Source organism: Notothenia rossii, assembly GCF_949606895.1.
Source record: "Notothenia rossii genome assembly, chromosome: 9".
NCBI lineage: Eukaryota > Metazoa > Chordata > Actinopteri > Perciformes > Nototheniidae > Notothenia > Notothenia rossii.
This window is the reverse complement of record NC_136907.1, coordinates 36063266-36080283: the sequence shown is the minus strand read 5'-3', so window position 1 is coordinate 36080283 and position 17018 is coordinate 36063266. Positions and strand designations below refer to the sequence as shown.

At 43.4% G+C, this 17018-nt stretch overlaps 1 protein-coding gene across 1 annotated transcript; it reads left to right on the top strand.

The window, feature by feature from the left end:
* The first annotated feature begins 7878 nt into the window (after window positions 1-7878).
* On the top strand, window positions 7879-16788 carry zpld1a (zona pellucida-like domain containing 1a). The gene is made up of 12 exons (XM_079651516.1): window positions 7879-8264; window positions 8447-8541; window positions 9080-9193; window positions 9429-9649; window positions 10204-10385; window positions 11025-11097; window positions 11522-11619; window positions 12985-13065; window positions 13161-13332; window positions 14840-14942; window positions 15158-15187; window positions 15797-16788. Exons 1-12 carry the CDS (start codon window positions 8134-8136, stop codon window positions 15970-15972), a joined length of 1476 nt encoding a protein of 491 aa, XP_079507642.1. The 5' UTR covers window positions 7879-8133; the 3' UTR covers window positions 15973-16788.
* The last annotated feature ends 230 nt before the right edge of the window (window positions 16789-17018 follow it).

Sequence of the window (17018 nt, the reverse complement as noted above, 5' to 3'; positions counted from 1 at the left end):
GCTTATCTTCAGCTATTCGCGGAGCCAGTGGGGCCCGAACCCTAGAGGGCTGTGCCTATACTCATAGAAACTGGGTTACAGTACGTAACCCCAGTTCTATATCGTATAAGGCTTCGCCCTCTAAGGCTATCGCTATTGGGCTAAGGGCGAAACAGGATGTAGTCTACGCCCCACTGGTTCCGTCCGTTACCAGAAGCACAAAACACACCTACTCAGTTAATAACCCATATCCATTTCACCATGCGTAATGGAGCATCACATTCCCAGGGAATATAGCATTAAAAAATGAATCCTCTCCATAAGGGAAAGAAGGTAGGCTAAATAGGCTACCTGTCGTTATAAAAAGTAGAGACCAAAGTCCCACTTGTTAACACGATCAAAGAGGGGGAAAAGGGTAGCTCTCTAAGTGCCGACAGGCAGGAGAGAGGGCACGCAGTTGAGTCCCTGACATTACTCACTCTGACAGGGGGAAGACCAAGATGCAGCAGTGCAAATGTTCTTCACTGTCATTCCTCCGTGCAACGCCGTAGAGTAGGAAAATCCTCTGGTGCTGTGCGCTTTGATGTTCTCCGGGGGATCCACCCCAGAGGAGACATACGCCTGTGACACAGCCTCACACAGCCAGTGTGACAGGCGTTGTGCAGACAGAGGCTGCCCTATTGAGCGCTCTCTGTAATGCACAAACAGACGAGCTGCGTAAAGCAGCCGTGCGTGCAATATAGCATGACAGCCTGCGCACGGGACAGAGGAAATGAGATGTGGCTTCTTCCTCTGATGTGTGAGGAGGAGGAAAGAAGCCAGTTATCACTCTCGATCTAAAATAGCTTTGTTTTAACCTTTGGCATAAAAACCGGGTTAGGGCGCAAAACAGCTGAGCTGCCATCTCCTTGGATCCGGAGACATGGCGGAGCCACAGAGAGAGCAGACAAATCAATCACCCTTTTAGCTGATGTCAGAGCCAAGAGCAGAGCTACTTTGGCTGACAAAAACTTCAGGGGAACCTGATCTAAAGGTTCAAATGGAGCTTTACTCAGTGTGCGTAACACTAAAGCCAAAACCCATTGAGGCGCCAAAGTGCGTGACACAGGTCTGAGTCTCTGTGCTTCCTGTAGAAAACGTTTTGTCAGAGGGTGACTAAACACTGTGCTGATCCCAAAACCTACGTGGCAAGATGAATTGGCAGCAGCATATGTTTTTGACTGTGCTATAAGCCGATACATGTCCAGCAACAGCTGGAGGAACAACAGCACGAGGCAGGGGGCCCGTAACGGGGTCCAGGCTTTTTCCTACACACCCAACGGAACATTGTCCATTTGGCTGTGTAGGATGTGTGTTCAGCAGCTGCGCTGATCGCTACTTTGTTGTCGGTCGAATCAACACATGTTGATTGTACAGCAACGGGCGAAGTGCTGGCTTACTTTCCATACGGAGAGTAATTCCCGCACGTTTATATGGAGAGACATGTGACCCGGCCACTGTCCCCCCACTTCCTGTGACATGCACGTTCCTCAGCCTGCGAGAGATGCGTCTGTGAACACTGCAGTGTGTGACGTCACTCTGCTCAGGGGCACCCCCACTGACGTGGAGATTTTTCCAGTAGGTTAAATCCAAACCCACGGAAGGAGGAATGTACACCATGCGTCTCCTCTGACGCACGGGGTCGATACGCAGGCGAATAAACCACCTCTGGAAGTCTCCTCACTGTGAATGAGACGCAGGGGGATCACTACGTGACCAGCTGATATCATGCCTAATAGCTGCATCACCGAGAGGCCTGTCACCGCCCCGCGGGGTGTGACGCGCCGGAGGAGAGCTGTCCGAGCTGCCTAAAAACCAATAGGTTTTAAAGGCAGCAGGTTTATGCAGCAAGCCATGTTGCCTATAACCCACAGGTGTAGGGGCAGCCGGCTTAACCGGTGAGCCTTGCTGCTTATTTTTATCCATCTGTCCATTGAACACACGCGTCGCCACTAATACTCTGAGAGCGCAACATGCTCTGGATGTGCTGTGGTTGTCATGGTGACGAGCCACGTCAGAGCCCTCGCCGCCGTTGCCCGTGAAGCAACCCAAGAGAGGCCCGGTCCGAAAAGGCTGGGAGGGGGCCTCCACACGCTGCATCTCACACCGGCTCTCATCCTGTCTCTGTTTAGGAGAAGGCTCGTAAACTGGACATTGAGGCGCGTTTCACGCTCAAACCTGTTGAGGAATGAGCGGAGGTGTGTGCAGTGCTATTTACAGAGTGCGTAATAACAGCCCTGGGCTCATTATGACCGTGTGTAGTATAGGCACATCTGGGACAGAGGAAAAACCGTGCTGCCTGCTAACCGACAGGTTAACAGCTGCACCGGAGGAGAGCTGTCACTTTCTCCATTCTCTGCTGTGAGAGGTCGCACTCTCATGCGGGCTGAGTTCAATTCCACTCCCAGTTAAATGTCTGGGAGGGAAGAGGACAGCTCTTCTTCCAGTTGATAATGAAACCCAGGTTTGACAGTTGAGATACGAGCTGTATCGTCTGAAAAACCGCTTCCTCCCTGGAGCGAGCCAGGCACAGCCGGTCGTCCAGGTAAAATAAGACTCTCATCCCCATTCTGAGTAGCTGCTCCAACCGTCTCCACCCACTTTGAAAAAAGTGCGTGGAGCCAGGAATGAGAAACGCAGGAATTTTCTGTGTTTCGGAATGATGGTTAAGTGGATGTAACCATCCTTCAGGACTATGGATGTGAACCTCCCTGGTGAACACACTCCAGCACCTGTTTGATCGTCAGCATGGGAAAAGGCTATTCCCTTGTTGGACACTGACAGATTGAGGATGGGTCTCATTCCCCCCGCCCCGTCTCCTTCGGGACCAGAAAATAGCAGGAGTAAAAAAAAAACGATTTTCTTCCCCTTGAGGAACCCTGGAGAAAGGCTTTCTTTAACCCGATTTCCTGCCGCTCTGCACGGAGAGCGAGACACTGTTCCTGGGATGACAGGATTCCCTGTATCCCGTAGAACTGCGGGGGGGAGAGGCAAACTGCAGAGACTACCCTCTGCCCATCCGCCTGCTCATCCATCTGTCCATCAGACACACGCGCCGCCACCCTGGCTACCATACAGTACTCTGATAGCGCCGGGTGTACATTCTCTGGAGGTGATGTGGTTGGTGACAATCCACGCCAGAGCCCTCCACACACTGCATTTCACACAGGCTCTCGTTATGTCGTCGTTTAGGAGAATACTCATAAACCCCGCATTCACACTCAACACCACTAAGGGATGAGCGGAGGTGTGTGCAGTGCTGTCCACACGATGCGTAATAATGGCCCTCCGTGGGCTTATTACGACCGTGGGTAGGAGGTATCTGAGACAGAAGAAAAATCCATGCTGCCTAAACCCAAAAAGTTTAAGGTAGATGGATTTGAATAGCAAGCCCTGCTATTTTATTAACCGATAAGTTAAAAAACCCAGCCGGCTTAGGCAGCGAGCCATGCTGCCAAGTAACCAATAGGCTATTGGCAGCGGGCTTAACCGGGGAGCCTTGCTGTATATTAACTTCCCTCTGTCCATCTAACACATGCGCCGTCACTCAAGGCGCGAACCTGCTCTGGATGTGCTGTGGTTGTCATGGTGACGAGCCCCGCCAGAGCCCTCCAGACGTTGCATTTCACACAGGCTCTCCTTATGTCGCGTTTAGGAGAAGGCTCGTAAACCGGTCATTTAAGGTGCGTTCACGCTCAACACCCCTGAGGGATGAGCGGAGGTGTGTGCAGTGCTGTCCACACTGTAATAATGGCTCTCGTGGCTCATTACGACCGTGTGTAGGAGGTAGGTTTGGGACAGAGGAAAAAAATCAGAGCTGCCTAAAAACCAATAGGTTTTAAAGACAGCCGGTTATGCAGCGAGCCATGCTGCCTATAACCCACAGGTTAGGGGCAGCCGCCTTACCCGATGGGCCTTGCTGCTTATTATTATCCATCTGTCCATCGAAAACACGTATCGCCACTCTGAGTAATACTCTGAGAGCGCACAACATGGATGTGCTGTGGTTGTCATGCTGACGAGCAACGCAAGAGCCCTCGCCGCCGTTGCCCGTGAGGGGGCCTCCACACACTGCCTCTCACACCGGCTCTCATCCTGTCTCTGTTTAGAAGAAGGCTCCTAAACTGGACATTGAGGCACGTTCACGCTCAAACCTGCTGAGGAATGAGCGGAGGTGTGTGCAGTGCTATTCACACAGTGCGTAATAACAGCCCTAGGCTCATTACGACCGTGTGTAGTATAGAAAAATCTGGGACAGAGGAAAAACCGTGCTGCCTATAACCGACAGGTTAGGAGCATCAGGTTTAAACGTCAAGCCCTGTTGTCTAATAACCGACTGGTTAATTACAGCCAGCTTGTGCCGCGAGCTCTGCTGCCGCGCTAACCAACAGGTTACAGCCGGCTCAAACGGCGAGCCCCTCTGTCTGCTAACCGACAGGTAACAAAACAGCTGGCGGAGAGGGAGACAGGGTGGGGGAACCATATGGTGATCCGTGAATGGAGGGGAAGGAGTCGCCTGACTGCTGCCCGCCACTCGGATCCAATAAATAAAGGGCTTGGTCCACAGAGTAAGACTCCTGGACTAGCCAATCATCCTCGGCCGCAGCAGCGAGAGCGTTCGCTCTCCACTGTCTGTGGGCCAGAGGGAGACGGACACAATGAGTGCACGACACCTGGGGAGTGAGAGCCGCGTTTGCATGCTCTAATCCCCGGCAGGACTCACACCGTGAGCTCCGGTCGTAACTCATATGTCGGGTTAACACCGGGCCCACGCCCTGTTTCCCCCGTCCGGAGGAGAGGGAGGATGGGCCCAGTGGAACCAGGAATGTTTGCTTTTTAGTAAACAGCTCTGAAAAGAGCTTTGTGCCTGACAGTGCTTCTGCAACGGAGTGCTGAAGAAAAGTGGGAGTGGATTGTAGGGCCTACTTCCTATTTATACGGAAGTGAGCCCGAAGGTGGGGCCCACGTCATAGGTGGGCGTGGATTAAGTCTGTCAGTGCTGCACACGTGCAGTGGGGATTACCCAATAGCGATAGCCTTAGAGGGCGAAGCCTTATACGATATAGAACAGCACAAGCTCACCCTCTGTCATCCGCACTCGACATGGTGACCTACAGTATATGCACAAACCACACCCATGTGCGGTTACCGGAAGTGCTCAACAAACAAATAAAAGTGACGTAAACAAATAAAAATAATAAAAATAATGAACTCAGGCTAAGTAGCATTATGGCTCCTAGACATGCATTTCACACATATTGAGGACTGAGTATTCTGTTCAATTTTAGATTAAAGTCACATCCTGGGGGATCTTTTCCCTGCCAAGAATGTCAACATTTAAAAAAAATCTATGTTATGTAGTCTTAATTTTTTTAACTGTAGGCCAACAAGTGTGAACATGTGTTGGTTATATGTTGCATGTTTAGAATGCAATGATATTTTTCCAATAGGAAGTTCTGCATGCACATACCCTTTAAAGAGCACTCAGGATTTACAGATGTAGCGATTCATTTCAGACAGTTTGAAACGCGAGGGCCGTGATTGGTACGTGATCTGCCCTCGCTCAAGGGAAAACCTCCAGCTTGACTTGAGACCGCCCCCGTGATAGATAAATGTAATTATAATGAAGCCAGCTGCAATGGATCATTGATCAACTAGGGGGTGCAGTGGGGTTCCACACTGGAGCTCATGTGAAATAAAGTCAGATACAGTACGCTGGATGTACAGCGGAACTTTGTTAAGATCCATGTGTCACGGATATCATACTCTGTGCTAAATAAGAGACATGTAATCATTTACAAAACATCACCATGTTGTTATTTAACAAAATAATGTTGTTTAGTCGAAAAAAACGAACAGGAGGAAATGCAGCCCGGCTCTCGATTTTTAATCCTAATTTAATCATCATCTTCACCACGATCATTTATGTTTATGTTCGCCGAATTGACATGAAATCTCTGACACATATGAATATACTGTATTCAACTTCATTAAAACGTTATTAACGTGCCTAAACTCAGTAATTCAGTAAAAATATATTTATATTTTAATGGAGCCTCGTCGGCAGATCAGGATCCCAAAGCGTGGCGGAGGGATCCTGATCTGCATGACGGGTGCTATTTTCCCCATAAGGAACAAGTCGCTGCAAATTATCCCGCTTATTACACGGCCACATTCTCAACAAAGTAACGACATGACTCCCAGTATTAATTGAAATGCTTTTATGGATTTAGAAAATGTTTTAATTGATTTAAACAATAGTCCGTTGTTACCGTTTTTTAAACAGTCTGAATGAAACGGCAGCTCTCAGCTGTGTATTTACACAACTAATGGCCCATCAGCCACAGCTCTCTCCCCCCCCCTCCCCCCCTGATCTTTCTTCTCCAGCAGCTAAATTAACTGTAGGTTACTCTGAGTGACAAGCTTACAGTTAGACACAACACTGTCATTGCAAGTGACCCTCAGTTAGCTGACTTTTATGTTCAACTGCTAAATTCGTTACTGATAAAAAAAGGGCCTCTACTGTACCTAATTACCTTAACACTAGAACCGCCAGAGGTTTTTGTATAGGCCTACCTAAACCTGTCAAATCCCGCTATTAGAATGCAATTTTTAACAACATAGGGTGCTACATAACACACTTTCAGGAAAAGTCACGGACTGGGAAACTTTAATATTTTATTGAAAAAAAGTTACATTGCACACACACAACAACACATCACACAAATTGACCCGATTGGCGGTTCTAGTGTTAAATAAACTCACTAATTAATTAAACCAGTTCAATACGCATTATTCTTATTCTTATCATTCTTTATGAGCGTAGTCTTAAAATCAGATCTGTTTTTTAAATGAAATCTGACGGCAGGCAGTTAGTTCTGATCACCTATGATAAATGCGCCACACCTAATCTGGCCATTCAGCCACAGAGGTCCCTCTTTACAAATTAAACTGTAGACGGTGTGAAAGCACCTATTGTTTTAAATAATGGTCGGAATGTGACCTGTGAGCCTTCTGAATTACCGTGGGACAGACAGCACATTTTAAACTAAAATGTTCAATCAATAAAGTAACATCTTATCTTAATAATATCTTCATATTAATAATAATAATAAATCATACAGTATGTGTCCGAAAGGGAGCAGGAGGAAGCAAACACAAAAATATACAAAAAATATACTGCATATTAAATCTCATACTGATACAATTCTATCTAACTATCAGGCATGTAAAGCGCTGAAATTACTTGTGGATAATTGAAGAGCTTGGGCACTCTAGATGGCTATCAGTCTGCAGTGAAGCAATTTCTCCAGTTTTTGGCTAAGATTCTCGTAATTACAAAGCAGCGTCCTTACAAATAAGAAGTTGCCAACTCAGTGCTCCCTTTCCTAAACAGCCCTCGGTTTGAAAATGTCAGCATTGAAGGACTGAGTCACTACGGCACCAGTGTGCAAGAAGACTGCCGAAACCGTAAAGGAAACACCAAAGATGAAGGCTAAAGATACTCTAAATCAGTTGAGAAAAATAAGGTAAGGGCAGATAGCACCTGATCACATTATCTCATATCAATTTATTAATCTGCAACCCAACCCAACATAAGTTGTTTGAAGTATAGATGTTGTAAGAGCAGATTTAAGGACGGATTGTCAACATGTTACTTTTGAAGCTGGTGTGAGATAATCTTGGTGGTGGCAGACCTCTGTGGAGAGGGAAAATAAACAAGGGCAGATTTTCATGCAGTCTGAAGAAGACAAAAAAACATTGCCTCTTTTGTTTTCCATTGGACCTAAAGTGAGAGGTTTTCCCAAAATCTCCATCTCATATTCCACATTCACAGGATCCCAGTGGGCTCTGCCCACATATACTGCTGTCCATATGGAAGATGGGACAGCGAGGACCAGCTAATCCCTTCAAACTCCATGAACTTTGCTTTCTTTTTATTTGCTCTCTTTATGTGGCAAGAGTCCTGTGACCAGATATCAAAGTTTGCGGATCAGGTAGGAGGCCGGCAGCAGCCCGCAGCCCCACCAACAGACTGCCTGCTGCTGTGCTGACGGAGGACCGCTGCACACAAAGCATGAAAAGTGTGGATTCCAGGGGCCAAAGGCCAGCGTGATGGGCTCTGCACTTCCCGGCCGGCCAGGGGAGAAAGGAACGGTTCAGTCAGCAGGCCAGGGCCACTGGAGCGATGAAAAGATAATTCTCCCCCCCACCGCTGCTGGACCTCATGCGGCGTCAAACCATTTGTGAGCAGTGACACAGCCAGATTGGGCCGAAAGGATATGAGTGGGAAACTTCAAAACCTGCTCATGTTTCTGCAGACGTGAAAGGATTTGTATAACACATTCAAATTTGATGGACTTTCCCATGTTACTTTGGACAGCCCTTTTTTGTTGACATGTTCAAATAATGAATCTCTTATGTGTAGGATCCCTTTTCCCCCCCTGCTCTCGAGTCCTGTTCTAGTTGTGGGTAGGGATGCTGTGCGGACCATTCCATCGTCTGTCCCAAGCAGGAACCAGGGTGAGTGGTCCTACTTCTCGTAGAGCAATTGTCTGCCTTTTTACCTCCAGCTGTCAGTAATAGCATGTGTACTGTCAGAGCTAGGTCAGTACCTGCTAACTTTGTGAAATTACTTCTTTAATTTAGCTTTTTCATCAGGACTGAAACCCTGTATGTGGGACTGACAATAATTGTGTGAACCGAGGTTTTCACAGAACCATGAAATGTGCACTCAGTGATAAACCATCGCACCTGATGATATGACATCCGTAATTATCCAGCATCGTTTTAACAACTTAGCAGCTTTTATAAATAATTCCAAGTAACATTGTTTACTTTTGATTTGGTTGACAAGCATATGAAGTATGTTCCTCTGGAGTCAAACTGCTGTGAAATAACTTGAATCTTGTGGGGAAATCTTCTCCTCCTTAAAGCACACTTGGAAAAGAATATATATTTTTTTTTAGCAAAAATAATTAACCATTGGATACATTTAACTTTTTTTGTTTTGTTTTCTGAAGTGACGGGTTTCTCAGTTCACATTCTTTCTCTGTTCCAGGTGCTGAAATGGAACATATATTTTTGATTCTTTTACTGTTCAGTAAAGCTTTATCAGCTGGAGCTCAATTCAATGGATATAACTGTGATGCCAACTTTCACAGCCGCTTCCCCGGTGAGGAGCAACACATTTTTATTTTTCATTTACTGAATGGAATTCACATGTCAATGTCTCTTTAAAAAGAAAGTTGACTTCAAACCTACTTCAAAGTCCCAAGAGGAGATGATGACATTTTCCACCACATTATACCGATTCCTCATTTGTCCTTCAAACAAAATGTAACATGTTGGTACTGGACCGTTATTCTAGAACTGCACTCATTTTATTTCATCACTTGTGTGTCTTGCAGCTGAGAGGGATATCAGTGTGTACTGTGGGGTGCAGACCATCACCCTCAAGATCAACTTCTGCCCCGTCCTCTTTTCTGGCTACACTGACTCTGACCTGGCACTCAATGGTCGCCATGGAGATGCCCACTGCCGCGGTTTCATCAACAACAACACCTTCCCCACTGTAGTGATCTTTAGTATCAGTCTGGCCACGCTGGAGTCCTGTGGAAACTCCCTGGTGGTAAGAGTGTTACTGTCAGCATCACTGACACTGCACCCTGTGTGTCGCTTTGTGTACCTAACAGAAATATTATAATACCAATAGCTTTGAAAAAATGTCATATGTTAATGGGGTATGTAAGGTTAGTGCTGTATTTAGCCACACCCAGTTAAAACCAACATAAATGATTCATATTCTTCTTATCTATCTATTATCTTTATAACATTTAATTGCTAACAGCAGAACAAACACAATGAAGTGTATAACTTCAAAAACTGTGTGAAAAGCCTCCCAGCAGTGTGTCAGTGTTTTATTACAGCCAGCTGTGTGGCACAGTACCAAGCTCGATGTTGACAAGTCGTTTTTATCCTGCATGGGAATAGAGTCGAGCACTGCTTATCTCTGTAGAGACGCTGCTGCTGGATCCTGACAGGGCCTCTAGTGTTAGGAGGATTGACTGAGTTTCTGGAGGGTCCGTGCTCAGATAAAGGGGGATAGACGGGTGGATTAGCGCAGCATCAGCCTGCTCACTGCCATACTGCCAGGAGTTTCACCACTGATGTGGTTTGCTGCAGGTCTCCACAGCTCAAGGACCCAACGCTTATGGCAACCTGTCACTGGTGCAGATTGGGAACATATCAGGGTACATCGACACTCCGGACCCCCCCACCATCATCAGCTACCTGCCAGGGCTGCTGTACAAGTTCAGCTGCAGTTACCCGCTGGAATACCTGGTGAACAACACACAGCTGGCCTCGTGAGTCTCTGCTTTTGTTTTCAAAGTGCTCAGTGGGACCTCTGTTTGGACATTCCTGAGTGTGCCGCTTGTGATGTCAAATTTGAACCATTATACAAACCGGGTGAACAAAGGGAAATAAAAAACTCCCATACGTATATATCTAATATCTAATTAATGCAGTTTAAAATTGTAGTACTGAATTTCTGTTGTTAACCACGATGGATAATATTTTATACGATGCACAATATTCTGCTTAATAATAATAATAATAATAATAATAATAATAATAATAATAATAATAATAATAATAATAATAATAATAATAATAATAATAATGCATTCCGAGACAAATGTATTTATGTTTAAAATGAATGATACCAGAGAATATATTTATAACAAGGTCTGAACTGAAGATATGACTTTTGGTCACAGTAGCAGACAGAAGCACACAGACATATGTTCAGGTTTGGCTTCTAGGCATTTAATCAAGGCTGTTCCTCATTATTTAATTCTGTAACATTTAGAAAGTTAAATATCATCCATCCTTACACACATATTTTGTGACTAAAAAGAGATTTCCGCATCAGGTCATTGTGAAATATTGGAATCCCGTTTAAAAATGTTTTTGGCAGCCTTGATATGTTATCTTCATTGCAGGTCAGCAGCTGCAATCTCAGTGAAGGAAAGCAATGGTACTTTCATCAGCACGTTGAATCTACTGCTATACAATGTACGTTCAAATCACTCCAGTCTGAAAATCTGTTGTTATTCTCCACAGGGGGTTAGGTTAGCCAAACATCAAGCATGCATCAAACAACATACCAAACTCTGCAGCTATGTTAAATTAGTCTGCCCCTTTTACATCTTCACTAACAATTTCTGAGAATGATGATCCATGTTCAAGATGGAGAGGATACCATTGTATGCAGCCCTAATTGGACCTTGTATACTGTAAATTGATTAGATTATACTGAACATACCCTCAACACAAACATTAGTCTGGAACCACTTGTCAATTTTACACTAGTGAATGCGATTGTATGTAAACCAGACAGATTTGTGATAAGTAGTGCAATGAAACACTGTACTCCCAACAGGAAGACAGAGTGATGGTGTGTGAGAAACATGCTGAAGTTTCTTGTGTTTGTGTCCAGGACTCATCATACATCCAGCAGCTGTCCATCCCCATGGCTGGACTCACCCTGAAGACGCGCGTGTTCGCAGCTGTCAAAGCCGCTAACCTGGATCGAAGGTATGCAGTCATTCAGGTTGAATAATGATGTTCCGCTGTTGTTGGTTTTCAGCCAAATTGTCTGAACATGTGATAAGCAAGTTAATTGTAAGGAAACCACATCTATTCAGACTGTGACACACTCAGGGCTGTGATTACACATTTGGCACCTCTGAGCTAAATGTAGATGATAAATAGGCTGAGGGGATTTCTGGTAGAACTTCACCTAATTACAAGGTTTATGGAAAAGGAGTCGCAACACTTGAAAAGGAATAACTTTTGAATGAAAAATGCTGCCTGACTCGTAATAAGAGACACATGAGAAGAAGCTTTGAAATCAGCCTGAACATTCCCATGGGACTCAGGAGGGATTAGGCTGTGCTTTGTGTGTCCTTTTGTTCACCTGCACAGAACGTTTGTGTTTTATGGCACGATGCTCCTTAATGATAAACAGAGTGCAGGGATGGGAAAGTCTGGATTTGAATCTGACTTACTTTGTTCTAACTTTTCTCATGATTTCAAAGTCCCTCAAATACTCACAAATGCAGCGAAACAGCATCAAAATCACATGGTACCAAACACTGCTAATCGTTGTTTACTTTAAAAAAGAATTTCACAAATGTGTGAGTGAAGCGGATATAAAGCACAGTACATAGCGGTATCTGAGCACATTAACACATTTCCTTTGGACTGGTTTATGAATGTGTTTCCAGGTATCCTTGACCTGCTTACATCAGCTAATGTAATTACTGTGTGAAAGTCAGAAAGAGCATTGTGATTGTGACCGACCTCTGCAGGGAACATACCAGGTTCCCTCTGACTAGAACCACCTGTAACCGTTTTTCCAAATGGTTTCCTTTTATCAGAGAGCCAGCTCTGCCCTCTGGTGTTGAAAATGACTCAATGGTTTGTCTCCGCAGTGTTATCTTGCCTCTGATTGGGGAGGAATGGGGGATAATCAAAACGAGGAATGTTCGTATTAATGGGGGGAATAATATCAATGAATAATCTATAATATGCAAAGCAAATATTGTTAATTGAAATAAGCTCGGAGAAAATATCCCCCCTTTAAAAGACGTTTGCGAAAACAGCTTTTAGTGTTAAAAACCAAGTGGAAGACCCAGGGGCCGTAAAGTGCGCTGCCAACGGGCCCCCAGCCTCTGACCATCTCCCTATGATTCATGTGTTCAGTAAATGTTACCAAATGTATGTTGGAACATAATCCAGGTAGCAAATGTATTTTCCTACAAAAACAAATTGGTAGTATATAAAGTATTTTTTGGAAACAGGGCTAATTATTATAGAAAATGATATCTATTGAAAACAAAAAGATAACTTTAGGAGTGATGAGAGTGCAGCACATGACCTCTCTGTCCTGTGGAACAGATGGAATGTTCTGATGGACTACTGTTATACCACGCCCTCTGGAAACCCCAACGATGACCTCCGCTATGATCTTTTCTTTAGGTAACTCAATTTAAAGACACAGATTGTGTTGAGTTATTATATTTCAGTTGCTCTCCTCTCTAATAAAACGTGCTGATTTTCCCTCTCTGAGCCAGTTGTGACAAAGACCCCCAGACCGCTGTCTTTGAAAATGGCAAGAGCCAGATGGGACGCTTTGCCTTTGAAGTATTCCGCTTTGTGAAGCACAAGAACCAGAAGATGTCAACCGTCTTCCTGCACTGTGTCACCAAACTGTGTCGGGCTGATGACTGTCCAATGCTCATGCCAGTGAGACCCACAACACCTAACACTGCAAACACACAAGAAGAACACCGAGCACACATATTCAGTCCAGACTTCTCAGCACATACACTTTCCTTTCCTTTGACTCAAACATTCACCCTCACACATCATCAGCAGTAGTGGCAAGTTCCGCTGATCCAGTACACATTTTTAGTACTTCTACTTGACTTTGATATTTCCATTTGCAGTTACATTTTTACTTCACAAAACTTATTTTACATTTAGAAATACAAAATGATTTTATTGGGCCCTGAGGTAAAGTAAATACTGTAGAATAAATATACAAAAACAAATTCCTATCTCATAAAATAAGATGCATTTTTATAAATTAACTACCCAACAGCAACTCAAATTGAGAACATTAGCATCTGCCTAAGCATCTACACAATAATATATATATATATATATATTAATATATAATAATAAACAAATATTAAAATATATAAATCTAACGCTGGCTCATTCTGTATGAGTACTTCTAGAAAATTAAATGTGGTCCATTTTGCTGTCAATTCTATATTCTTATATTTATAGTCACCAGGTGTTTACTGACATGCTGGATATTTACAGCAGGATATCATGTATTTATTTACTATGTATTTACAAAAAATGTTAAACTATTTTCTGCTAATTCAAAAAACATGTCAGATGTATTTGTCAGGGTGTGAGTGGAAAGGCAGAGCGGAACAGTAACAGTCTGTTTACCCTCTGAGAAGACATTACCCTTTTTATTTCAATTACTAATCACTAAATATGAATCTTTTATGGTCCAAAAGAGACATACCGTTTTTGCTTCTTTTAAAAAATCATGTTTCAAATTACACAATGTTGACCAGAGTAGCACAGACACTAAAGTAGATGAAATGTAAAAAAGACTAGGAGTGGAAGTATTCAAAAGCTTTTCTTGAGTACCAAAACATTATTGTCAAAATACTTCAATACAAGTAAAAGTCCTGCCTTCAAATTATTACTTGAGCAAAAGTACAAAAGTACTATCAGTAAAATGTATTTAAAGTATACAAAGTTAGTACTCATTAAGCAGAGAAATGGCATCAATGTTTGTAAAGAATTAAATATTTACATATATATATTTATATATATGACACTTCTAGATAACATTGTTGCATCAATAAGCCTCTTACTGTTTTAGACAAACAAGCATTTTACTATTGTAGAATCTTTGTTAAATATTTCAATATTTAAACTTTTTTGTGACTAAAGAGTTAGCCCGCTAGTTGAATTTTTAGAGATGCATTTTGTTAAAAGTAGCTAAAGCTGTTAAATAAATGCAGTGGAGTAAAATTACATTATTTCTCTTTTAAATTTGGAGTAGAAGTATAAAGTAGCACTAAAGGAAATACAAAAGTAAAGTATAAGTACCTCTAAATTGTGTTTAAGTACAGTACTATAGTTAGTTATTTCCCACCTTTAAAAAAGACAACTTATTGATCATGAGGATACCCATACAGTATGTGTTCATTGTGTTTCTTAGATCTGTGGCAGCAGGAAGAGGAGGGACGTGTCAGAGGGGGAGGAATCCAGCTCTGCGTCTGGGAACGCCGTCCTGACTGCGGGGCCGATCATCACTCGCAGTGGTACATTCTGATAACACTCACAGCACAGAGGGGGGCTGTTTCTCCCACCTGAAACACAATGCATTCAGCACTTTTAATTCCTTTAAGCTTTACAATTCTGAAACCGAATGTTGGGACTGATGTTGAGAACTTATCTGTGCCATTGCCAGCTGTAGCATTCTGATGAGTAATGTAGTAGAAATGTACCCTCAATGCTCTTTGCTTTTTTACCACAGATGACACGCCAACCAACAACTCTCAGCTGGGTGAGCCTGAGCATTCTGTCCTTTGTGGGGGGGGGGGGGGGGGGGGGGTAGCCTTTCATTGAAATGAAGGGAGAAACTTGTTAAAGCATTTAGGTTGAAGGAACATTTAATATTCTCTTTAACATTATTGTTTCCTAATATCCTGTGATGTTTGATCCACGTAATGTGTGACCCTAGGTCCCCCTTAATTAGTAATTTTGCTACATAACACAGAATGTAAACATAAATCCCTGAGAAATGATTGCATTCAGACAGGTTAAGAGAGACTCACATTCTGATTGTAGTTAATGTAGTACCAGCATAGAGACTGTGTTTTTTTACAAATGTGCTGCTCCTCCAGGAGGTCTCAATGCAGTGTCTCATGGCTTTTTTATATTCTGGACTCTTTGACTCTCATGTCAGTAAGCTATATTTGCTGTTTCATTCCTGAGCTGCAAATATCCCAGTGTCATATTACTCTGTGGGTAATTGTTCTTGGGAACAAGAATAACAAGCCATCAAAAGAATTGGACTGGAAATGCTCTATGCGTCATCAACAGCTGTTTGCGTGTGGGGGTGCAGATGAAATGAGGTAGGTGTGTGATGATTTCTCTGTCTGTGCTGCTATAGCCCACCTGAAGGCGCCAGTGTTTCAGATGAACACAGTGACCAGTGCTCTCATCTCGGGGGTGATCATCCTGGGCGCCATTAGTGTCTGCTTCTTCATCTTCTCCCTCACCCTCCTTAAAGGCAAAAGCACTCCGATCAGCAGCCTGTCGGGGGTCCGCAACCCGGCCTTCAACTGAGCACCTAAACGCACCTCACTGCAGGCACTCCTCTAACTGACAATGCTAAGCCAGGGTCAAACAACATGGTGTAATGATGTTCGTGAATGTAGTCATTTAACAGAAGAATAAAAGCTAAATGTTGATGTAGAGAAGGGTTAACAGGTCTGCACAATGTGCATTAGTGTAGAGTAAAGCAAGACCTTTGATGTTCTACTTTGTGTTTCAACCATCTGGCGGGCTACGCCGCGTCCTGCATGTTAATATTCCTCATACAGCTTTGACCCACATAGCAGGGACAATCCTAACTTAAATCATTACCTCAGCTATACAGCTTTTAATTGCAGGGTATAGAATCCAATCCCAGACTCACAGTTCGTTTTTACAGAGCATAGTATGTTGGTAAAACTCACACTTTCTGCTTGGAGGAGGAACAATGTAAACACTGCAATGAAAATACAACTTGAGAGAATGAGGGCAACTGTATAAAAGGAACCCAAACTGGATGTAGTGAACTATCAAATACATTTATATAAATAGATGTATTTCCAGGAGACAGACTAATACAAGATTTGGTTTATGATTTATCAATTGACAGGTCTGTTTTACCAACATATGAACTTCACTCACACTAAACAATTGTACATGTGGCAGCAATACTGAGGTTAACTTCCATGTGTACATCTACCCATAGTAATTGTGTATAACCCAAACTGTGTTTTTTTTAAGTGTCTTTAATGATCTTTTCCTGAAATGTACAAATTGTGAACTATTGTGCATATTGCAAACATTTAAATTTGACTTGTCATTAAAACTTGCCGCTGTCATATTTCTGAACATACAGTATGAATTTCCTCTCAAACCTGACTGGAGGGTTTGAGTCAGCAACCAGCTCAGAGGCTTTTCGCATTAACCTAGCAAATAACCTCATGATCAATGATGATTAAATTATAAATACGCATCCGAGACCAAAAGGCTTCAAACTTTTCATTCTTATCCACCACGTTAATCGCTGTGTAGATGGTCTAGACTCCTGCAATAATGTGAACATATCAGTCATGCACCAT